The sequence below is a fragment of the Bombina bombina genome, chromosome 2 (genome assembly GCF_027579735.1).
Source record: "Bombina bombina isolate aBomBom1 chromosome 2, aBomBom1.pri, whole genome shotgun sequence".
Taxonomy (NCBI): domain Eukaryota; kingdom Metazoa; phylum Chordata; class Amphibia; order Anura; family Bombinatoridae; genus Bombina; species Bombina bombina.
In genome coordinates, this window is record NC_069500.1 from 1,353,316,299 (window position 1) to 1,353,341,324 (window position 25,026).

Below are 25,026 nucleotides of genomic sequence, written 5' to 3' on the forward strand. Positions count from 1 at the left end.
CAAATTTAATTTATTACAATTCTTTTGATGCACTGACCAGGTGAGAATAATTGTGAACCTTTTTATTCCCATGTACATGAGATTCAGAGCTGTGCAGTAATCCCCTATTTATAAAGACAGGGTGTTGGGTTAATAAAACGAATGACAAAACGCTTTTTGAGTCCCCACACCCTGACAACCTGAACACACTAAGTCACTGTGTTTTGCACTTATAATTATGACTTTTGCACAAGATGACTTGATTTCAGGCACAACAAAAAGACAGACTAAATAAGGAATTAGAAGTGTGCAGACAGCGCCTCAATACTGTCATATTTACGTGGAAATTTTAGTCTGATTCATACTGTAAACAGATGCTACACTAATTAATAAAAGTCAGTACCTATAATAAATAATAAAAATGATGGTATATAATAACCACTATATCTAGAGTAGACCCTATGCCGAACACCCTATATACAGTGTTCTCCCCACAACCTTTTTAGCGGGTGCACAACCCGGCTGATTTTACTGACCATCTGACATTTTTTTAGACAATACTAACCTAAAATGAGCTAATATTACAATGTTTCAATTATTATTAAATACATTTATGTTAAATTATGCAATTATTTTGTGCTTTGGACAGCAGTAAATGTTATAACATTAGAAAGTTACTTTATTACGCCACCCGACTGGCATCATTTTCTGTGGAGAACACTACTGTATGTATGTCTAATTATTATTATTATGGTTGAATGTTCTGACACATTTGTTTTGTCCTAAACAAATTTTGCAGATTATTCATCAACATAAGTTTTAAGCAGCAAACCATTAATTTTACCTAAAATGTTCAATATCTTTTGCATATATTACATGTAGGGTTTCTTTATCACAAGGCGAACGCACTGATCGGTCGCAGGCTTGTTCATTTGAGCCTGTAAGTGATATTTATGAAGCAACGGTTTAAACCGCTGTTCCCAGTTTTAGTAGCAATACTGCCCTCCTGGTCTCGCGCAACCGATTGCGTGATAGCTGGGTTTTCAGTCACCCGGTCGAATGAGTCTGGGATGATTGAGTCTGAAAGGACCAGCTATCAAGCAATTGGTTGCGTGAGACCAGGAGGGCAGTACTGCTGTAAAAACTGGAAAAAAATGCGTCCCCACAATTTGCAATGAAATGTTAACAGGTTAACATGTGAACCTTGTCTTTTTCCACTCCTCCTGTTTCATGTGACAGCCATCAACCAATCACAAATGCATATATGTATATTCTGTGATTTCTTGCTCATGCTCAGTAGGATCTGGTTACTCAAAGTGTAAACATTATTTAAAAAAAAAAACTGTGCACATTTTAATGGAAGTAAATTGGAAAGTTGTTTAAAGTTGTCTGTTCTATCTGAATCATGAAAGTTTAATTTTGACTTGAGTGTCCCTTTAACCTATATTTCCTTTTCTCGCTCTCTCACATTCCCTATGTGATAATATTTTTAGGTGCTTACAAAGTACTGTGAATGGGACAAAACCAATGGGAATGATAGGAAAGTGTGTAGCAGCCTTAAAGGGACAGTTCACCCCCAAAAAATATCCCATTTACATTGTTCCCAATGATTCATTGTACCTGCTGGAGTGTATTAAACACTTACCATGTGGTATCCCAACCTATACTGAAAGTTTTGATACTGGAGTCTCAGCTATTGAATAGCCTAAGTAAACACAGCCAGTAGAAGAAATTACACTCACAGTGGGGTGCAGGATAGTTAAGTAATAAAATGATCATTTCCATTGTTTTCTCTAAGTATTGAGCTTTGGTTTTCCAGACAAATATAAGATAAAGAAGCAAGTGTGTGTACATAAAGTGATAACATAATGAGATCTGATATTATCTGAAGCTCAACCCATTGTAATTGGCTGTGGTTTAAAAGCACAAAAACAGCTATTTCATATACACAAATAAACCTGAAAATTAAATTTCTCATACATTTTATACTCTGCAGCTGGTATAACAAGTCATTGAAAATGCATGAATATAAAACAATTTTACAGTTTACTGTCCCTTTAACAAAAAGGGGGCTATGGTGAGAAAAAGCCAGGGTGTGTGTGGAAGGAATGTGGCCTCGCTGAGAGGTCAAAGGTCACAGTCACTGAAGCACAGTAGCTTTTACTAAAGTAGTCATTCAGATAAACAGCCAAATGTGAGATAACAGTTGTCACGTTAACCCTTAAGACAAGAACAGCTACAACACTTTGCATTTCTGACCTCCTTTGCACCCAAGTGGTTATTGGTTGACTCTCAGCATGTAATCAGACCATTAATCTATATAAATGTTATGTTATGCTTCACACTATGGAAAGCAAAATACAATTTGTTTGGAGAAAGAGAATGTGTCAATAGAGAAGAGCGAATCGTCTTCAAGGATACAATCTATTAAAGGGACATTCAAATGTAATACCCCATAAAATGAAGAACTGTAAAACCATATTACAATATTAATTCCCTATTTATCTAATCTATGTTACTTCTGATAATTGTGTAGGTTTCTCTCAAGAGAGCCCCCGTCAAATATGGTGAAATGTAGCCGACCCTACAACATTTTATACAGTGACTGCATAGATCAGGGCACAAGCTCATTTACAGCTACAGGGTGTATCCCTGAACTGTTCTTGATTTGACTTGTGCAAACAGTGTTAAATTATTTTAAAACATTTTACATTATCAAAAACCTTTATATTCTGATCCCAATAGCGAATTGGAATATACAAGTAAATTACTTAAAGTGAAGGTCAATTTTCATCAATGAGTGCCCGGTTTTTAAAAATACTTTTTAAAACAGGGGCACTTTCATTGATGAAAATTAACATTGCACTGGATTTTAAGAAATACTTACCTTTGTCTCCTGCAAAACCGGATCGCCGATCTCAGCCTCAGTTCCTCTGTAGTGACGTCAGAAATGACAAAAACCGGCTTCCTCCAATTATGGCTTGCACCCCAGAGCGTCCAGCTCGTGATGCCTGGCTGTGATTGGAGGAAGCCAGTTTCGTCATTGCTGTTGTCTACAGCAGGAAGAAGAAGGAGGGAGATCGTCGATCCGGCTTTGCAGAAGTAAAAGGTAAGTATTTCTTAAAATCCAGTGCAATGTTAATTTTCATCAATGAAAGTGCCCCTGATTTTAAAAGTATTTTTAAAAACCGGGCACTCATTGATGAAAATTGACCTTCACTTTAATTGTTCCTCAAAATTTTATAATGAATTTTTACGAAAATGTAATGTAGCCCGTTACCCACAAACTATATATCGCTGCTAAGTGGAGATACAGATGTGCGCCTCTCAATATATTAAGAACCAAATCATACAACACCTCCCCTGCCCAGAATTAAAAGCAAACAGAGAAACTGTCAGGAACCTAATGGCAGCTTTTTAGCATCCCATTTGTTAAGTGACAGAAGAAACAGCTGGGGGCCAGCAATGTGTTTTTTGTCAAAAGAAAAGTGCAGAGAGGACAAAAACAGACCTCACCAGGGATCTGCCCTGTTGTTAAGAAACCTGCTAGTAAAAATTGTCAGGTCTTCTACCACTGACCCTTTGATACTACCTCCCTTTGCTCCCAACATCTAATTACACTGAGATCCCACAAATCTCCCCCTCTGCATCAGCAACGAGTTTCAGTCTCAAACGATTAACTTCAGCTCTTATGCTGATCCAAACTACCCAAACATACAGCAGGACAGCACACAGTGGCTTATCCAAAGCACCTGCGATTCTGTTGCAGATATTATACAGAATTGTACTTATTTTAGGGAGGATTTTCTTAATGCCACGGACAAAATTTAGCCGAAAAGAATACTGAAGCTGAAATGTAAAAAAAAAACACTGGGAAAGTAAAAATTGTATCTAAAGGTTACTTTTAAAGGGGCAATAAACTGAGGGTTTGGTCAGTGGGGCTAGTTGGATTTATCATATTGCTTACAAAACTATGCAAAGGCTAAATATATATATACAGGGAGTGCAGAATTATTAGGCAAATGAGTATTTTGACCACATCATCCTCTTTATGCATGTTGTCTTACTCCAAGCTGTATAGGCTCGAAAGCCTACTACCAATTAAGCATATTAGGTGATGTGCATCTCTGTAATGAGAAGGGGTGTGGTCTAATGACATCAACACCCTATATCAGGTGTGCATAATTATTAGGCAACTTCCTTTCCTTTGGCAAAATGGGTCAAAAGAAGGACTTGACAGGCTCAGAAAAGTCAAAAATAGTGAGATATCTTGCAGAGGGATGCAGCACTCTTAAAATTGCAAAGCTTCTGAAGCGTGATCATCGAACAATCAAGCGTTTCATTCAAAATAGTCAACAGGGTTGCAAGAAGCGTGTGGAAAAACCAAGGCGCAAAATAACTGCCCATGAACTGAGAAAAGTCAAGCGTGCAGCTGCCAAGATGCCACTTGCCACCAGTTTGGCCATATTTCAGAGCTGCAACATCACTGGAGTGCCCAAAAGCACAAGGTGTGCAATACTCAGAGACATGGCCAAGGTAAGAAAGGCTGAAAGACGACCACCACTGAACAAGACACACAAGCTGAAACGTCAAGACTGGGCCAAGAAATAACTCAAGACTGATTTTTCTAAGGTTTTATGGACTAATGAAATGAGAGTGAGTCTTGATGGGCCAGATGGATGGGCCTGTGGCTGGATTGATAAAGGGCAGAGAGCTCCAGTCCGACTCAAACGCCAGCAAGGTGGAGGTGGAGTACTGGTTTGGGCTGGTATCATCAAAGATGAGCTTGTGGGGCCTTTGCGGGTTGAGGATGGAGTCAAGCTCAACTCCCAGTACTGCCAGTTTCTGGAAGACACCTTCTTCAAGCAGTGGTACAGGAAGAAGTCTGCATCCTTCAAGAAAAACATGATTTTCATGCAGGACAATGCTCCATCACACGCGTCCAAGTACTCCACAGCGTGGCTGGCAAGAAAGGGTATAAAAGAAGAAAATCTAATGACATGGCCTCCTTGTTCACCTGATCTGAACCCCATTGAGAACCTGTGGTCCATCATCAAATGTGAGATTTACAAGGAGGGAAAACAGTACACCTCTCTGAACAGTGTCTGGGAGGCTGTGGTTGCTGCTGCACGCAATGTTGATGGTGAACAGATCAAAACACTGACAGAATCCATGGATGGCAGGCTTTTGAGTGTCCTTGCAAAGAAAGGTGGCTATATTGGTCACTGATTTGTTTTTGTTTTGTTTTTGAATGTCAGAAATGTATATTTGTGAATGTTGAGATGTTATATTGGTTTCACTGGTAAAAATAAATCATTGAAATGGGTATATATATGTTTTTTGTTAAGTTGCCTAATAATTATGCACAGTAATAGTCACCTGCACACACAGATATCCCCCTAAAATAGCTATAACTAAAAACAAACTAAAAACTACTTCCAAAACTATTCAGCTTTGATATTAATGAGTTTTTTGGGTTCATTGAGAACATGGTTGTTGTTCAATAATAAAATTAATCCTCAAAAATACAACTTGCCTAATAATTCTGCACTCCCTGTATATATATAGTGTCTAGGAAATTACAAAGGGCCGTGTCACCCTTGTCTGTATCTCAGTGTGCATTCTGTGGCTGTAGGTTAGGGACCCAGGTAGGAAGAGACTTTGATATAGTCCTGGGCCTATCACTATGTGGCCAAATGCTGTAACTAACTCTTCCATTTTGCTTGGTGCTTGTAAGATAGTGCCAGACTTTCCATGTGTTGTGTTAATCATTTTGTTCTGTAATTGTTCCTATGGGCTTTGCACCCAGGCTTGGATGGGGTTACTTGCCTGAGCCCCTGAAAACTGTGCAGCTGTCTGTGAGTGCTGGTGAGCACTCAGAGCTGTGAGCTTTGCAGGGTCATGGGACGTGTCCGGTTTTTAGAATGCACTTCATATATAGGACTGCTCTCTTTAACATAAGGTACACTGCAATTCTGGAGTGAAAACTTACACTTAGTTGGAATGCATTTATATTAAAAAAATAAATAAAAAAATACAATACTCTTTTAATACCCAAAATACTGAGGAGCCAGCCATGAAGTATTTTAGGAGCCAGAGAATTATTTTATACTGTATAGTGTTGTATATAGAAGAATCTAAAAGAGAAGGGATTGGAGCTGGCTATAACTATATGTTTAATTAATTTACAGTGGCTAAACACACTGTAATACACAAGCAATATTGCAATAATAAAATACATAGTAGAGCATTTTCTTTTTGCACTTTTATATTAACCAGAACTAAAATTTTAGAAGCCGAGGTTCTCTGGTGTTGAATTTGACAAGCTCCATTTAACTGCACAAATGTCTCAGTTTTAAATGATAGCTTTTTAAACAGTGATAACATTACAAAGGGTTTGTAAGAGATTTACAGTGGCTACTTCTTTAAGGGGAAAAAAGTTCCAGACCTAATAAATCTTTTCAGCCAATTCAAAAAGCAGACACCTTACATGATCAGGAAGCATAAGGTCACTCCCTACTACATCCTGTCGCTTCCTCTTTATATTAACCCTTTTTTCATGAAAAGCCAAAGACGACAAAGAATAAAGGATATGACACAAAATGATGTGAACTATTACCAGATGCTAATGGTTCCTGGTTAATATTCTTAGTCCACTGCTGTGACTATAAAATAGAATTATTCTAACCAATTTTTATTTCCAAAAAATCAACTAGAAGCAAAAAAAAATGCAGTAGCTGTTTTCAGCATTAAATCCTTTGGAAAGAGAGTCTACGTTTCATAATCGCGTTATTGTTCTCTTTAAATGGACCCAGACTCTGTAAACATACGAAGAGGTGGAAGGGGAGTTCAGAATGTGTCTTGTTTTAAAAACAGTAAATTATGGTAATTCATTTCCTCTGGCCAAACAGTGGTAATAAACCTAGGGGGATAGGGTGTACAGGATAAACAAGAGTTAATTACACAGGCACTGAAAGAGTCTTAACAAATGCCTCTCTTAAAAAAAGAACCTTTATTTAGTATATTATGGCTTAGATGGGTCTCACACTGCCTCTTTTCAGTGGGGTAATTAAGAGTTGCTTTTGTTGTATAGGGGATATGTTTGCACAACCTGATCGTTGAACTTGATGATGTTCAAATATGAACTAGGTGCGACTTGTATTCACCAGGCAGCCCCTGCATAGCAGTTAACGACTTACACTGGGGGCCAGCGAAAAGGAGGTATCTAGATATTATGTGATATTTATTCCTGGTTTATTCCATGGTACATAAACAAATGTGTATCATTCAGTAGTTACTAAACAAAAGGGATATTCTGGTGGGGAAAAACACTGAGGCTACTTAACAACAAACTTGTACTGTACATGTTTATATATATATATATATAGTTACACATACAGAGTGGTTATTTAGTCCTTTTTCAGTTTTTAAAGATGACACTTTCAGCATGATAACTGGTGCTCTCTCTCTCACTCACTCTCCCTCTCTCTCTCTCACTCTCCCTCTCTCTCTCCCTCCCTCTCTCTCTCTCTCCCTCTCTCTCTCTCTCTCTCTCTCTCTCTCCCTCTCTCTCTCTCTCTCTCTCTCTCCCTCTCTCTCTCTCTCTCTCTCTCTCGCTCTCTCTCTCTCTCTCTCTCTCTCTCTCTCTCTCTCTCTCTCTCTCTCTCTCTCTCTCTATATATATATATATATATATATATATATATACACACACACAAATTTGAGATATACATAAATCTGAAGAGCCAGTCACATATTTAGAAGAACCTCTGAAAGTTAGGAAGCAGCCGTCATCAGGCCGCAGCTTCCTAGCTAGTACACTAGATATTAGCTGGTGGATTAAATCACCCCGGGTACGTTTGCCCCGGGGTGATTGACAACCCCTACTCGTGTGCCATTGGGCTAGCGCAAGCAGTGGGTGGCATTGCACAAGCAAACGCTTGTGCAATGTTAAATACAGACAGCCTATTGCAGCAATAATTTCCCCGCATTTTGTGATTACAAACACTGTCCGTCCGATTGGCCGCGAATCTGCAGATGCAATGATAAATGTCGACAGCATACGCTGTGCGGCGGACATGATACGCAATATCGGATCATGTCCGCTCGCACCTTATTAAATATGCCCCAAAGAATCTTGCTTTTTATATAACTCTACAAAAATAAGCACCATAAACACAGTGACAAGTACAGGAGGCGGTAAGGATTGCTTGGCAATTTACGCTTTGTTAAGAATCATTGAATTGTTAAAGGGACCTAAAAGCCAATGGGTGGTCACAGAATGCTCTTTTAGAGGGACAGTCTACACCAGAATTGTTATTGTTTAAAAAGATAGATAATCCCTTTATTACCCATTCCCCAGTTTTGCACAACCAACACAGTTATATTAATACACTTTTTACCCCTGTGATTATATTGTATCTAAGCCTCTGCAAACTGCCCCCTTATTTCAGTTCTTTTGACAGACTTGCATTTTAGCCAATCAGAGCTGGCTCCCTGGAACTCCACATGCGTGAGCACAGTGTTATCTATATGACACACATGAACTAACACTCTCTAGTGGTGAAAAACTGTCAAAATGCCCTGAGATAAGAGGCGGCCTTAAAGGGCTTAGAAATTAGCATATGAACCTCCTAGGTTTAGCTTTCAACTAAGATTACCAAGAGAACAATGCAAAATTGGTGATAAAAGTAAATTGGAAAATTGTTTAAAATTACATGCCCTATTTAAATCATGAACATTTATTTTGGACTAGACTGTCCCTTTAACATTTTTTTCAATTAAAATATGTTAAAAAAACAAAACTCTTTATCCTTTTTTTAAAACTCTATGCACAGGAGCAACTTATTGAGGTCAGTACCTGGGGGTGTGAAGGAGATGCTTTTCTATTATTTTTTTAAGCACACTTGAAGTTGCAAAGTGCATTGCAATAGTACTCTGTAATTATATTATTGACTATTGTATCCCTTTAAGGAAAGGAAGGAAGCCATGCATTATAACCAATCTAATGCCAACTGCATAGCTGAAAACATTATTAATGTCCGAAGATATTATCAGGGGGCGGGAGCAAAGAATGGTGAATTATATGGTGCAGTGCTCAATCAGTGTAAAACGTTAAGACTGGCAGGACAATGGCGCAGTTTAATTGCCAAGACAAAATTCATTCAAGCATTTCCAATAAGGAAAAAGAGACCCACTGGGATGAGAGAGCTGGCAGCCCATGAATACACACACAGGGTGAGATAGCATTCACTAATTCACAGATATGGGCCCATTCACTGACAATTGCTTTATGGCCCTAACTCAATCAGAGCAGTTTAAGAAAACAAACATTTTGTCCAGTCAGGTGGGTCGTAAAACCAAAAAAAAAACAACTAATGATTTAAAACAAGAACAAAGTGGGATCGTATTATATATATATATATATATGATATATATATGTGTCTAATTGTACCATTTCTACTATATAGAATTTGTCTGCCGCTGCATTAAGAAGCACAGCACTAAGCTGTATGCGGCTAAACTATCAGCCCATTCATACAGTGGAAAGAAAACTGCTCTGTTTAATACACTGGAGCAGTTACATTTATTTACTTACTCAGCTCCTCAAGGAAGCTTTTCAGAGCTGACTAACAATATTATCAGTACACTGCGTGCCGGCTCCCTAATTCCTGGTAACCTGTATTTACTGCACTGTTTTTTGGAAATCCCCACAGTGACTGGATTTCAGGACTGTTAAATTTAAGTTTGATATTAAATAAATATGGTATGTATGTATATAGATATAGATATATATAGATGCTTGATTTTATATACATGTTGCGGGTAAAGTAAAATATTGGGTGATCCTAGCATTACCCAGGTAAACCTGACATTACCCAAGCAGCTGTGAGTAAAGCCCAATGTTACAGAGTGCATTGAATCACTGCATCAAACATATATACGATGCACTGTAATTCACACGTCTTCACTATCTTTTTTGCTTCTGTCTGGGGGTCCAAGGGGGGCAAAGCCCCCCATGTAAATGTCATTTCCCAAGGTTCATTTGGGGTGGATGGCAGAGGATCGGCTGGACGCCTTCCTTGAACCCCCCAGGCAGAGGCAAAACTAAGTGTAGATGGGGAATTGACATTACATCAGGCTTTACCCACAGTCGCTTGGGTAATGTCAGGTTTACCCGGGTATATACTATATATATATATGATATTAGACTTCATTGTTTAGTGTATACACCCACAAATAATAATATAAAATTATATTATTAGTATAACGCTAAATATCAATACACTAGGTATTACCAGAACTGCACACTAAGCTATAATAAATAGAGTCACCCCCTACAGCCATGGAAATAAAAGCAATGGATAAATTTATTTTAAACACATATTTAAAGTCAGATCTGGAATGCACTACACAACCACTGAGCTAATCAAAGGCGACATATATAGGTAGCTGCCAATCACCAGCCATGTTCTGCTCAGGATTGTCAATTCTGTTTAAACAATACAATACTCTAGCACATATAAGCCTTTTATTATTGCTTCTTTAAAGGGACAGTCTATACCAAAATTGTTATTGTTTAAAAAGATAGATAACGCCTTTACCACCCATTCCCCAACATTGCACAACCAACACTGTTATATTAATGTACTTTATAACATTTAAACCTCTAAATTTCTGCCTGTTTCTAAGCCACTAAACACAGCCTCTTATCACATACTTTTTAATTATCTTTTGACAACAGGAGACTGCTAGTTCATGTGTACCTTATAGATAACATTGTGCTCACTCCCGTAGAGTTGTGCAGTAACCAGCACTAACTGGATAAAATGCAAGTCTGTAAGTACCCCGCAGATAAGGGAGGCTGTCTGCAGCGGCTTAAATACACGTTAATCACAGAGGTAAAAAGTATATTAACAGTGTTGGTTATGCAAAACTGGGGAATGGGTAATAAAGGGATTATCTATATTTTTAAACAATAAAAATGTTGAAGTACACTGTCCCTTTAAGTCGTGAAAGTGATACATGACATTTAATATAACACATTCACACCCCTTAGTAAAGTACATGTGTTTCTAGTACATACTTTATCTTTACAATTTGTAAATTAAACACAGCTATTTCTTGCAGCTTCTGTCTGAACCCCTACACCAACACGTTTTTACAGAATGAGGCAAAAGACAACACAGCCAATCAGGGGCCGATTCACCCAAACAGTGCAGACTCCACAGGGTAGAGTGCGGCTGGGGCAGTAGTGCACATAATGTACACAGAACTTTATATTCAGTTCCTGCCCCTTAGCACAGAGCACTCTCCCATTCGTTATAATAGCTCAGGCGATGCAGTCTCTGATTGGCTACACTGTTCCCACACTTATTCTGAAAAAAAGGACACAAGTCTGTCCATGCTGCTCAGATCCCAGACACATAATTAAAAAGGAAATTGATAATAAAACGCGCACTCCTTTGCACTTTGTACAGAAGTTGTGTTCATGTGCCAGCTAAGATACTGGGGAACCAATGAGAAGCAAGCATACTTGCATTTTGTACAATCATTGGCGATTACCTGACCTGGCATGGGGAATTTACCACACAGAAAAAGAAAGGAATTTTTTTAAAAACAATTTATTTTTACACTAGAATGTGCCTTTCTTTTGCCTATATACTTACAAGAATCTGATACTTTATTCTTTTATTTCATGTAAAAAAATCAAATGTAAAGTTCTACTACATAAAAATGTCTATTTTGCACCAAGACTCCTGTCACTACAGGTAGCCCTCAGTTTACGCCGGGGTTAGGTTCCAGAAGGAATGGTTGTAAATCGAAACCGTTGTAAATTGAAACCCAGTTTATAATGTAAGTCAATGGGAAGTGGGGGAGATAGGTTCCAGGCCTCTCTCAAAATTGTCATAAGTAACACCTAATACATTATTTTTAAAGCTTTGAAATGAAGACTTTAAATGCTAAACAGCATTATAAACCTAATAAAATAATCACACAACACAGAATATATAATTAAACTAAGTTAAATGAACAAAAACATTTGCTAAACAGCATTATAAACCTAATAAAATAATCACACAACACAGACTTCACTTGCATTTTTCTGCAAACAGTTCTTTCTATGCATTCCAATCTGGACTGATTTATAGACAGGAAGATCTTGTTCCTTTGAAATCTGCTCGATAGCTCAGGTCTGGTTAAACTGATTAATTTCAGCTTTAATTTCAAGCGGACAGCTCCACCTACTGGCTATTTTAATAAATGCACTGCTTCTCAATGCTTTTCAATAGCAGTCACATGACTGAAAAAAGGTTGTTATTCTGAAACGGTGTAAATTGAACCGTTGTAAAACGAGGGCCACCTGTATTTGACTGGCAGTATAAAATATGACTATGCTGCAGAATACACAAACCAACTCATATTTTTGCATGACAGATTTGATTTTATTTTCTTGGGCACAGACACCAGTAGCTAATGACATCATGTTTTTTTGTGATATTTATTGCAATAGTCTCTACATTATTTCCTGTCACCTAAAAGTTCTTACAATAAATTTGCCAGATTGGGAGAGGAAGATATAAGAAAGGAGGGGAAAAAAGTGTCTCCTGCCAAAATGGAAACTACTTTGACTTCTACAATTACGCAAAAAAAAAAAAAATATCAAGAGAATTTTAAAAATTCTTTTTGTAGACATTTCTGTTATTTTTTTTTATTATTTTTTTTCAGCGTGAAGTCAAAATTCAGTTTGCACACTTAATGGAAGAAGTAGCCTGAAGTAAGTGGGCAGTTGAGTTTTTGATAAAATGATAACGTTAGATTATTTTCACAGCACTGGATAAGATCTGTTGTGTTACAATAGGTGTACTGTGTAACCACACAGCTGATGTTTATTTGACTCGGAAAGGGAAAATCAGAAAATACGAATGGATAAAGAGCCAGACGGCATTTATTAACTTGTTAAACACTGCTTCTGATCTCTATCCAGGTCTCTAAACTCACAAAGACGCTGTTAGAATGATATACTTTTTTTTTTTTCCTTCCACGGTCTAAGGTTTAAAGGGTAACCCGAAGTTGGCACGTCAAATATGCCAAAAGGCATGTACCATACAATGTAAGCCAAATCAGGTTATTCACGGGCATCAGAATAAACAAAAAAAATGGCACTAGATATTATTCACTTGATGAATACCATCTGTCACATATATTTAGTCATTACAAGGCAAACTGAAATGATTTTCTATCACATCAAATGATTTCACTTGTCCTAGGGTATTTAAATAGATATTATATTAATTGCCTCATTTTTATCCATCATATTTCATTTAATTAACTATTGTCAACTATGGCTACATAGAACACAGCAACGTTATCTGATAAGTTAGCCCAATTACGGGCTGGAATATAATGTACTTTCTTATCTGCTATACTAAACTTCATTTAAGTCAAATTGCTGTTTTATTGATTTCATTATTTTCTACCTTGTAGTTATATGCTTTATAAAAGCTATTTGTGCTAAACCCTATTTCTGATCATTAACTTATAATATGCTTAAAGGGGTAGAAAGGTCAAAAATAAAATGTACGTGGCTGCAATTCAATTTGAAATAGAAGCATTGTTGCAATATACTTCCATAAGCAAAAATGCTTTTTAATAAAAGGCATTACTGTTTTATACAGCATACGCACATATCCCGTGAGGGCCCATGCACCAGTAGTATTTGAACACCACATCTTCTCAGAGGGTCAGCAGTAGAGTTTATGACACAAATAACGTCTTCACAGAGGCACTAAACACCACAGTCACGTCTCTAAGCATGCACAGTGTTTGAATACTTGTGCACGGGCCCTCGCAGAATATGTGCGCATGCAGCTGAAAAACAGTAGTAACTTTTACTAGAAGCATTTTTGCTAATTGATGTATATTGCAAATAGTACTGGGTCGCAACACCTTATTTACTGGGTCGCGACTTGTGTGTGTGTGTTGTATGAGAGTGTTTGTGGCGTGTGCTGTATCAGTGTGTGTGTGTGTTGTATGAGAGTGTGTGTGGTGTGTGCTGTATCAGTGTGTGTTTGGTGTGTGCTGTATGAGTGTGTGTATGCTGTATGAGAGTGTGTGTGGTGTGTGCTGTATGAGAGTGTATGTGGTGTATGCTGTATGAGAGTGTTTGTGGTGTGTGCTTTATGAGAGTGTGTGTGGTGTGTGCTGTATGAGAGTGTGTGTGGTGTGTGTTGTATGAGTGTGTGTGTGTTGTATGAGTGTGTGTGGTGTGTGCTGTATCAGTGTGTGTGTGTGTTGTATGAGTGTGTGTGGTGTGTGTGTATGAGAGTGTGTGGTGTGTGCTGTATGAGTGTGTGTTGCATGAGAGTGTGTGCGGTGTGTGCTGTATGAGAGTGTGTGTGGTGTAAAGAGTGTTTGTGGTGTGTGCTATATGAGTGTCTGTGGTGTGTGCTGTATGAGAGTGTGTGTGGAGTGTGCTGCATGAGAGTGTGTGTGGTGTGTGATGTATGAGAGTGTTTGTGGTGTGTGCGAGTGTGTGTGGTGTGTGCTGTATGAGAGTGTGTGGTGTGTGCTGTATGAGTGTGTGTGCATTGTATGAAAGTGAGAATGTGTGTGGTGTGTGCTGTATGAGTGTGTGTGCATTGTATGAAAGTGAGAATGTGTGTGGTGTGTGCTGTATGAGATTGTGTGTGGTGTATGCTCTATGAGAGTGTTTGTGGTGTGTGCTTTATGAGTGTTTGTGGTGTGTGCTGTATTAGTGTGTTGCATGAGAGTGTGTGTAGTGTGTGCTGTATGAGAGTGTGTGTGGTGTATGCTGTATGAGAGTGTTTGTGGTGTGTGCTTTATGAGTGTTTGTGGTGTTTGCTGTATGAGAGTGTGTGTGGTGTGTGCTGTATGAGAGTGTGTGTGGTGTGTGTTGTATGAGAGTGTTTGTGGTATGTGCGAGTGTGTGTGGTGTGTGCTGTATGAGAGTGTGTGGTGTGTGCTGTATGAGTCTGCGTGCATTGTATGAGAGTGAGAATGTGTGTGGTGTGTGCTGTATGAGAGTGTTTGTAGTGTGTGCTTTATGAGTGTTTGTGGTGTGTGCTGTATGACAGTGTGTGTGGTGTGTGCTGTATGAAAGTGTTTGTGGTCTGTGCTGTATGAGAGTGTGTGTGGTGTATGCTGTATGAGAGTGTGTGTGGTGTGTGTTGTATGAGAGTGTTTGTGGTCTGTGCTGTATGAGAGTGTGTGTGGTGTATGCTGTATGAGAGTGTGTGTGGTGTGTGTTGTATGAGAGTGTTTGTGGCGTGTGCTGTATCAGTGTGTGTTTTGTATGAGAGTGTGTGTGGTGTGTGCTGTATCAGTGTGTGTGTGTGTTGTATGTGTGTTGTATGTGCTTTATGAAAGTGTGTTTGGTGTGTGCTGTATGAGATTGTGTATGGTGTGTGCTGTATGAGAGTGTGTGTGTGTGTGTGTGTGTTGTATGAGAGTGTGTGTGGTGTGTGTTGTATGAGAGTGCTTGTGGTGTGTGCGGTGCGTGCTGTATGAGAGTGTGTGTGTTGTATGAGAGTGTGTGTTGTATGAGAGTGTGTGTGGTGTGTGCTGTATGAGATTGTGTGTGTTGTGTGCTGTATGAGAGTGTTTGTGGTGTGTGCTATATGAGATTGTGTGTGGTGTGTGCTGTATGAGAGTGTGTGTGGTGTGTTGTATGAGAGTGTTTGTGGTATGTGCGAGTGTGTGTGGTGTGTGCTGTATGAGTGTGTGCGTGTGTTGTATGATAGTGTGTGTGGTGTGTGCTGTATGAGATTGTGTGTGGTGTTTGCTGTATGAGATTGTGTGTGGTGTGTGCTGTATGAGAGTGTTTGTGGTGTGTGCTGTATGAGATTCCGTGTGGCGTGTGCTGTATGAGTGTGTGCGAGTGTGTATGGTGTGTGCTGTATGAGAGTGTGTGTGGTGTGTGCTGTATAAGTATGTGTGTGTTGCATGAGTGTGTGTGGTGTGTGCTGTATGAGAATGTGTGTGGTGTATGCTGTATGAGAGTGTGTGTGGTGTGTGCTGTATGAGAGTGTTTGTGGTGTGTGCTTTATGAGTGTGTGTGTGTTGTATGAGATTGTGTGTGCTGTATGAGATTGTGTGTGGTGTGTGCTGTAAAAGAGTGTTTGTGGTGTGTGCTGTATAAGTGTGTGTGTGTTGTATGAGAGTGTGTGTGGTGTGTGCTGTATGAGAGTGTGTGTGATGTGTGCTGTCAGGAGTGCAATACTACTTCTTCAATTAGAGATACCAAGACAATGAAGCAAAATTGATAACAGAAGTAATTTGTAAAGTTGTTTAAACCTGTACGTCGCTGGTCTTTTAATGGGGATTGCTTTTCCGGTTACCAGAAGGGTGGAGGGAGGGTACAATAGTGCTGTCCTGCCACTCGCTGCATGACCCGCGCTATTGTTAGAAAGGAAACGCTTAATAACCAGCAATGTACATGGTAGGTCACGGTCGTTAAGGGGTTACAAATATATCATCTATCTGAATCATGAAAGAAAAAATTTGGGTTTCATGTCCCTTTAATAACCCTATATTATAATGAATGAATATTACAGTAAACTTCCTCTGTCCCCCAGAAGCGTCAAAAAAATACACGCTGCTGAACAGAAGCTCTGTCTTGCTGCCTCTCACAGCTTAATCACCTCCGCCACGGAAAAAAACTGGCTTTTTCAACTTTACCATTAATTGAGGTCTCATAGCTAACACAGTAGATGTATTTTTTAACCTGGTTCCTGATTAGACTAAAACTCTTCTAGTTGGAGAAAGGGGACCTGCTTTGGCCTTGAGATTAAAGTGGTGTGTAGGTGTCAATCTACATTAAATGATTTAATATCACAAACACATCTTTGAAGCAAATGCTCAAGGCATGGATTCAAAGTAGACATGAATTCTCAAACACGGCTTCCCTGTTCAAATATTTGCTGTATTTTCCTGCATTTTTTTTATTTAACCTTTTAAAAATGAATTTATAACCAACATCAAACGCACACAGAATTTTTTTCCCCAAGACATTAAACAAGCTACATAATATTGTCAGAATTTCCTGAATAACAGAGCTGTAGTAATAATTACCTTCAAAGCGTTTAGAGGAACCAGCAAAAAAAAAAAAACATAAAAACATTAGACTGATATATAAAACTGAACCAATAGTAAAGATACATTATATCTCTGTATACAAGCATTAAAGTGACAGTAAATCCTAGCGTTTGTGGAACGCTAGAATTTACCAGTGGAACAAATAAAGGGGTCTTTCAGCCATGAAGTATAAAATACTTCATACTGAAAGTTCCTTTATTTGTCTGAAGCGTTTGCCACACTGAGCTCCTCAGACAGCCCAAGGCAGAACACTTTTTTTGCTGTGAGGTGATGTTTCCACCTCTTAGCCAATAGCCATGTGGGCCAGCTGGCACCTTGCCGGATAGCTAGCACGCTATTGTCTAAGATTACCTCACGGCAAAATAGCGTTCTGCCGTGGGCTGCCTGAGGTGCTCAACGTGGCGAACGCTTCAGACAAATAAAGGAACTTTCAGCATGAGGTATTTTATACTTCATGACTGAAAGTCCCCTTTATTTGTTCCACTGGTAAATCCTAGCGTTTCACAAACGCTAGGATTTACTATCACTTTACTTATTTTCCCAGTTCATTTTAAAGAACCATTTGATACCGTAGAATTGCATAATTGACAAATACTGTACATAATAAAAAGACAACGTGATAGTACTTACTTTGAATTTCAAATGATTAATAGATTTAAAAGTGAATTCCATTTTCTCTCCCTCGTATCATATGATAGATATTAGCCAATCACAAAATGCTTATATGTATTTACTGTGCACTCCTTAGTAGGAGCTGGGGTCTCAAGAAAGTGCGCATAAAAAAAATCTGTGCACATTTTGATCATGGAAATAATTTGGAACGTTTTTTTTAAAACTGCATGTTCTATCTATAACAGGAAACTTTAATTTCTGCTTTAGAGAACCTTTAGTTTATTTGTTTTCTATGATGCACATGAAAGACCAGCAATCAACTATATTAAAGATCATTTAGCATTAAATTAACTCCCACAATGCACATCTCCACCAGAGCAAATACCTTAATTAAAAGATCCTACCAGGTGAGCCAGTGACAAGAGGCATATGTGTGTAGTCACCAGTCATCATCTAGCTCCCAGTAGTGCATTGCTGCTGTTTAGCCTACCTAGATATGCTTTTACCAAGGAAACAAAATCATTGTTTTTATAAAAAGTAAGTTAAAATGTCTCTTAAAATTGCATGCTAAGGGGGAGATTTATCAAGCAGAGAATGCTTGCTCCGCCCGATGTTTCCGGCTCCTTAACTAATCTGCCACCTCTGAGGTGGCAGACTGCAATCATCCCGATCAGATACGAACGGGATGATTTACACCCCCTACTAGCGGCCGATGGGCCGCGAATGTGCAGGGGGCGGCATTGCACAAGAATTCCACCTGAAATGCTATATAAATGCTATAGCAAATCATGTCCGCCCGGGGTTTGATAAATCTACCCTTAAGTCTGAACCATTGAAGTTTAATTTGGACTTTAATGTCTCATTAGCTTTGCCTGCTTATCCTGTACATTTTCTGAAAACTGCATTTTTTCAGTGCTCTAACAGAGACCGGAGTGCATCCTGCAGGATTCAGACCTCTAACCCCAAAACATTCTGCATAGTGATTGATTAGCAAGTGCAGGAGCTAAATTATATCTGTCAAAAGGACCAAAATTAATATATGATATTGGTGTTATCAAAGGTTACCAAAATTAGAGTGTGTGTGTGTTTAAGTGCGTGCATGCGCCTGTACCTTTATGTGTTTGTATGCACATGTGTGTACTTATCTGTGACTGTGTACATGTGGGTGTGAATGGTCACCTGCCTGTGTACACGTGTTCATCTGTATGTGTGTGTACGTGTGCGCATCTGTATGCATGCTTATGTGAGTGCATAGGCGTGTATCTATATGTGTTTGTACACACATTTGTGTACGTATCTGTGTATCTGTGTGTATAAGTGGTTGTGACTGGTCAGCTGTATGTTCACTTGCCTATGTATGAGCATGCTCGTGTATCTATATGTGTGTGTATGTACATGGATGTTTGTGTCTGTATATGTGTGTGTCTGTGTGTACATGTGGGTGTGAATGGCCACCTGCATGTGCACGTGCCCATCTGTGTGTGCATGTACATGTGTAGCATGTGTATGCATGCTTATGTGTGTGAATGTGCATGTATCTATATGGATGTACGTGTCTGTGTATATGCGCGTCTGTGTGTACAAGAGGATGTGAATAGTCACATGCATGGGCACACGTGTCCATCTATGTGTGTACGTATGTGTGTGCACATGTGTATGTGTGCTTATATGTGTGTACGTATGTGTGTGCACATGTATATGTGTGCTTATATGTGTGTTAGGCGCTATGGAACCTTATTTGTCCAGTCAAGCACTGAGTTTTTAATCTAGAAATGTGGATTGCTCAGATGCTGTCCTGATATAAACCCAATGTGGGATCCAGTAGCAGTAACTGAAAATTGCACTAATAGCTTATTTCACCCTTCCTCAACCAGTACAAACTCAGGCAGCAGAAAGGTAGCTTTGAGATGCAAAATGTCAAACAGAGGTAAGAAATATTAGACTTAATATACTTAATAATAAACAGGCTATACTCATAAGGCAGAAATAAGTTTTACCCTATGTTTTACTAAAGCTTGTTTGTTACGAGGGCAGTGGCTATACAATTAAAGGGACAGTCTACACCAGAATTGTTATTGTTTTAAAAGACAGATAATCCCTTTATTACCCATTCCCCAGTTTTGCATAACCAACACAGTAATAATAATATACTTTTAACCTCTGTGATTATCTTGCATCTAAGCCTCTGCAAACTGCCCCTTTATTTCAGTTCTTTTGACAGACTTGCAGTCTAGCCAATCAGTGCCTGCTCCCAGATAACTTCACGTGTTATCTATATGAAATACGTGAACTAACACCCTCTAGTGGTGAAAACCTGTTAAAATGCATTCTGAAAAGAGGTGGCCTTCAAGGTCTAAGAAATTAGCATATGAACCTCCTAGTTTAAGCTTTCAACTAAGAATACCAAGAGAACAAAGCAAAATTGTTGATAAAAGTAAATTGGAAAATTGTTTAAAATTACATGCTCTATCTGAATCATGAAAGTTTATTTTGGCCTAGACTGTCCCTTTAAAGAACAATTAAATACAGTATACTTGCATATTTGTCAAACACATAATAAAAGAAAATGCAATAGCAATATTATATTGCATTTCAAAAAAGTAGTAGTTTTTTTTCCAGGGACATTTCAGAGTTACATCCATTTTCCTTCCCCTGTATCATGTGACAGCCCTCAGCCAACCAGAAAATGCATATATGTATATACTGTGTGTGTTCTTGCACATGCTCAGTAGGAGCTGGTGCCTCAGAAAGTGTGCATATAAAAATATTGTGCACATTTTGGTAATATAAGTTCATTGTAACGTTTTTTATAAACTGAAAGCTCTATCTGAATAATGAAACCTTAATTTTGACTTTATTGTCTATTAATGATGATAGAAAATAGTGAAAATTCCAAATAGAATTAAATATAAACAACACAGATGTTTACAAAAACAAACATCCAAAATATTATTTTTTTTACAATTCTTCTACTTAAATGCAGCAAACTTTATAGTGGTGCTTGTCTTTTAAGAATCTAAGTGGTTATGCCTATAAAAAAAGATAAAAATGCAATTAAACTCAGCCCTGTAAGCAGGTATAATTAAGTAAGATCTTTCATGTCACAACACATATCTTCTATACATTTAGGGCCAGAATATGAGTGGAGAGCTAACAGTAACGCACGCGTGAAAAGGGGTTTATCGCAGGTGTTTGTTCACATGGTTTTGTTTTGCTCGTATTACAAGTTGAAATTAAAAGCGATCGCTTGAACACAATTGAAGTTAATGCTCATCGGAATAGAGTGTCTATAGTGTCCTTTAGCATGTCATAAAACATATCAAGAATACATTAGTTACAGACCAATTAGTGCTGGTTCCTGCACAACTCAACTGAAGTAAGCACAATGCTATCTATATGACACACATGAACTAGCAGTCCCTTGTGAAAATCTAATATAAAAGCATGTGATAAGAGGTGGCCCGCAAGGGCTGAGAAACAGGCAGAAATGTAGAGTTTTAAATGTTATTAAGTATATGAATATAACAATGTTGGTTGTGCAAAGCTGGGGAATGGGTAGTAAAGGCATTGTCTATCTTTTTAAGCAATAACAATTTTGGTTGTCCCTTTAACATAAAATGCATATCACCTAGGCTGACCATATTGCCGCTTTAAAAAGGGACACATATGAAAAATACATATGTCATGGCTGTTTTCAGGGCTGTTTAAAGAAATGATTTTTATAAGAACTCTCACATATGTATTTTTCATATGTGTTCCTTCTTAAAGCGGCAATATGGTCAGCCACCCCTTATTTAAATAAGATATCCGTGAGATAGACACTTAGTCCTGAATTCTTATTGGTCAGCACTTGTCAGCCTTCCACCCATGCACCAGCTAAAAACATCCAATTGCAATAATAATGAACTGATTTATATAATATAAATAGATATCAACATAATCACATTAAACATGAGCCTCATTGATTCTTCTCTCACCAAATGCAGTAAAATAAATTATAAATGCACAAAAATACAAATAAAATAGAATCTTTATTCAGGCGAAAGGCAAATGTTATGCACAGTAGCCGAATTCACAATCAACATTTCTCAACAAACTAGCAATAGTGAAACCGCACTGCTGAGTTACTGGGGCACATACCTATAATTATGGCAGCATAGTATATGTTTTAAAAATCCATATTAAAGACGGTAAAACTTCAAGGGCATCAAAAAGCAAAATAATTTGTAGAGAAAAAAAAAAAAAATCAGGGACTCCCTTAAAGTTAGTCTCTTTTTTTGTTGTTTTGATTTTTAATTTGACACTTAACACAGAGTTGCAGCAAAGCAACAGCTGCCACATACGGCTGTGGTTGTAGTAATGTTTATAAAACCTTATGAAGACTGATGAAGGAACTTAAGGAATCCCTTTTAGAAGCAGCAGTCGAAACTAAATGTATTAACCCTCTGAATGCCAGAGAGAGAGTAGCAGAGCACAACACCAATATACTGCAATGTTTTACAGCAGGCAAGGGGTTAATGAAATGCTACAACATTAATGTTATGTCTATCTCCCTGAATAAAAACACTGTGATCTATCAGAAAGAAATGTTGGCTGCACTATATATATATTTTATTTTAAGTTGGCGCACAGTCACTGCCACTAGATATTTCACACATACAGTAAAACATTCCAAACAAGAAAAATGTGTTACAAAAATTAAACAAGACCAGACTGAACAGGAATAAATTTTAGGGTGCATATGCTGAGCTAGAGAGGACAAAAGTTCCTTTGTGAGGGTCTATTTTCAGCAAGTACCTGCAGTCTACAGTATTAATATACAGCCATGATGTCATTTCAATTTACACAGTTATATACAGAGTGGAACCCAATTTCTATTGTAAAACAGATTGGTTACATTTTATGTTTCAATGCAATATTATCCACGTGCACTCGTTTTTTTGTTTTTTTTATGCACACTAACTCCTCGCAAATAGAATTCGCAAATGAATTCAGGAAGCAAATCTGAAATGACGTAGCTCGAGTGTTGACATTTTCAACACAGAAATGTAATGTTAAAAATATGTCAGATGTGCTAGAATTATTATTTTTTTCTACTTTGTTATGTATGTTTTTAACAATCTGCAGTTTCACACTTCTGAAATGTACGCTTGAGTAAATGGTGTCTTGCAAGGCAAAAACATCATGTGAAAAAATTGTGTTAAAGCCAATTACAGAAGGTGGCATATTGCCAGCAAGGGAACTGGTAGCATATATATATATATATATATATATATATAAATTCATTAAAATTATGGGCGGAGATAAAAAACTGAAATTAAAATCCTCCATGTCTCAAAATTAAATCAATGTAAATATTTGCATAGGAAATTAGTACATCTAGGCAAGTATCCCCGGGGATACTTGCCTAGATGTACTAATTTCCTATGCAAATATTTACATTGATATATAGATATATATATATATATATATATATATATATATATATATATATATATATATATATATAAAATATGTCAGTGTTCTTCAAAGAAAATGTTGTCAGCCGAGTGACATTTAATTACAAAATTTAACACATGTATTTAATGATAATCTGAACAATAAGCGTTGAAAAATGTTAATATTAGTATATTATCTCATTTTAGCTTAATATTGGCTTACATTTGAGCCGGGTGGTTGGTACTCCCATTAAAAAGGTCCTGTGGAGCTTTTTAATGCAATCACATTTAGCTTTAATTTGCGACCGCCCCCAAAAATATATTATTTGATTATTTTGTAATCAAAAGAAAATAAGCCAATATTTAAAATTCTGTGGTAATATAAACTAACACCTTTTAGTTATAAGAGACATATTACTAAACACTTAAACTCTATTAACCAAAAGCAGCTAAAACTTAATTCCAGTCAACTGACGTTTTGCACATTTTTTTAATTAATTAAAGGAACAATAAACTCAAAAATGCACTATCGTGAAACATCTTGAACAAAATAATACTGATAAAAAACAGGAACTGCGTGTTTGTGCACAACTCATTCCTAAGGACAGTTGCTTAGTGGGTAATACAAAAATCTCCCACAGCTGTATTGGTGAACAGTGATATGCTTCAACCCTAAAAAACTATTAAAATTAAAGAAAAAAAAATTATTTTAAAATATCCACTTTAAGAAGGAACAAATGAAACATGTTATTGTACCCTTAATATGTGAAGGATTTCTAGTTAGTATCCAATAGAACAACAGATCAATTTCTCAGCCAACTGCTAGAATTTCTTTAGACATTTCTCTGGATACCATTAATAGCACGTGCTAAAATAGGGGGTGTTAGCTCTTAAAACTATCACATGCCATCCAATTGTAAGAGCAGACATTTTATTTGCTTATTTGGTTTAAGGACAAGAGAACAGAGCTAGGGAATTACTGGAAAGGAAAATCCCCTGATACAACCATTAGGGCTTTTGTTCTATCTCTTAGTTTTCAGCTTAGGATTTAGGCCTATTATTTGTAAAAAATAGCAATAGGCATTGCTGAAGTCTACTATCAGTCTGGTAAAAGAAAAACAGCTGTTGGTTCATTCATAATATGTTTTAGGGGAACATGTAAGGGCAATTGGTGATTCTACTGCAGGAATGCAATCAGCATCTAAAAATAAACAATATATGGTGTTTAAGGGTTAGGTGACATAAGGCATGTACTGTTGTACAGATGTGCTGAATACACACTTACCTCTAGCTGAGTCCGAAAATGCTATTATCCCTATAAAAAGCAACACACACTGGCGTTCCATGTTCAAGCAGATAATTATATGACTTTCAATTTAAAAACCTGCAAAAGACAATGCCAAAATTGAATTTAGTATTATAGATTTATATCAACAAAATACTTAAGAACTGTTAACAGATTTTCTTAGTCTACGGAAATGTACACATAAGCTTACCTGTACTGGCATCAATAAAAGTCTTTAATTAATATAAATATGCTTCTAATACTCTAATGATAGTGTTTCAAAAGAGATGGAAAAAAAAGCTTTAAAAACAAAGAATAAAAGTATAAAACCATTCTTCCAGGTGTTGGAATTGTGGATAACAGTGGGCATTAACACATTTGTTGCCACAGAGAGCTGCAATGACATGCTTTGCACTGCATTGCAGCCCTCTCATGAACTATAAGGGTTAAAATTGAGTAAAGAAATGTTAGACAGCCTATAGGTGTACATTAATTACAGACTAATTTTATCCCTTGTACTCTCACTCTCTAAACAGTGTCTTGAATTCCTGTCTCTTGTAAATGGCTTGATCCAAATGTTTTTAGCCTCAGGAC

The 25,026-nt window shown here is 37.6% G+C and overlaps 1 protein-coding gene across 1 annotated transcript in view; it reads right to left on the reverse strand.

Moving 5' to 3' along the window:
• FGFRL1 (fibroblast growth factor receptor like 1) overlaps window positions 1-25,026 on the reverse strand; it is a 257,674-nt gene that overhangs the window by 230,677 nt on the left and 1,971 nt on the right. The window contains exon 2 of the mRNA XM_053704255.1: window positions 24,433-24,531. Coding sequence (XP_053560230.1) covers window positions 24,433-24,493 — 61 coding nt within the window. The 5' untranslated portion in view covers window positions 24,494-24,531. The remainder of the gene's footprint in view (window positions 1-24,432; window positions 24,532-25,026) is intronic.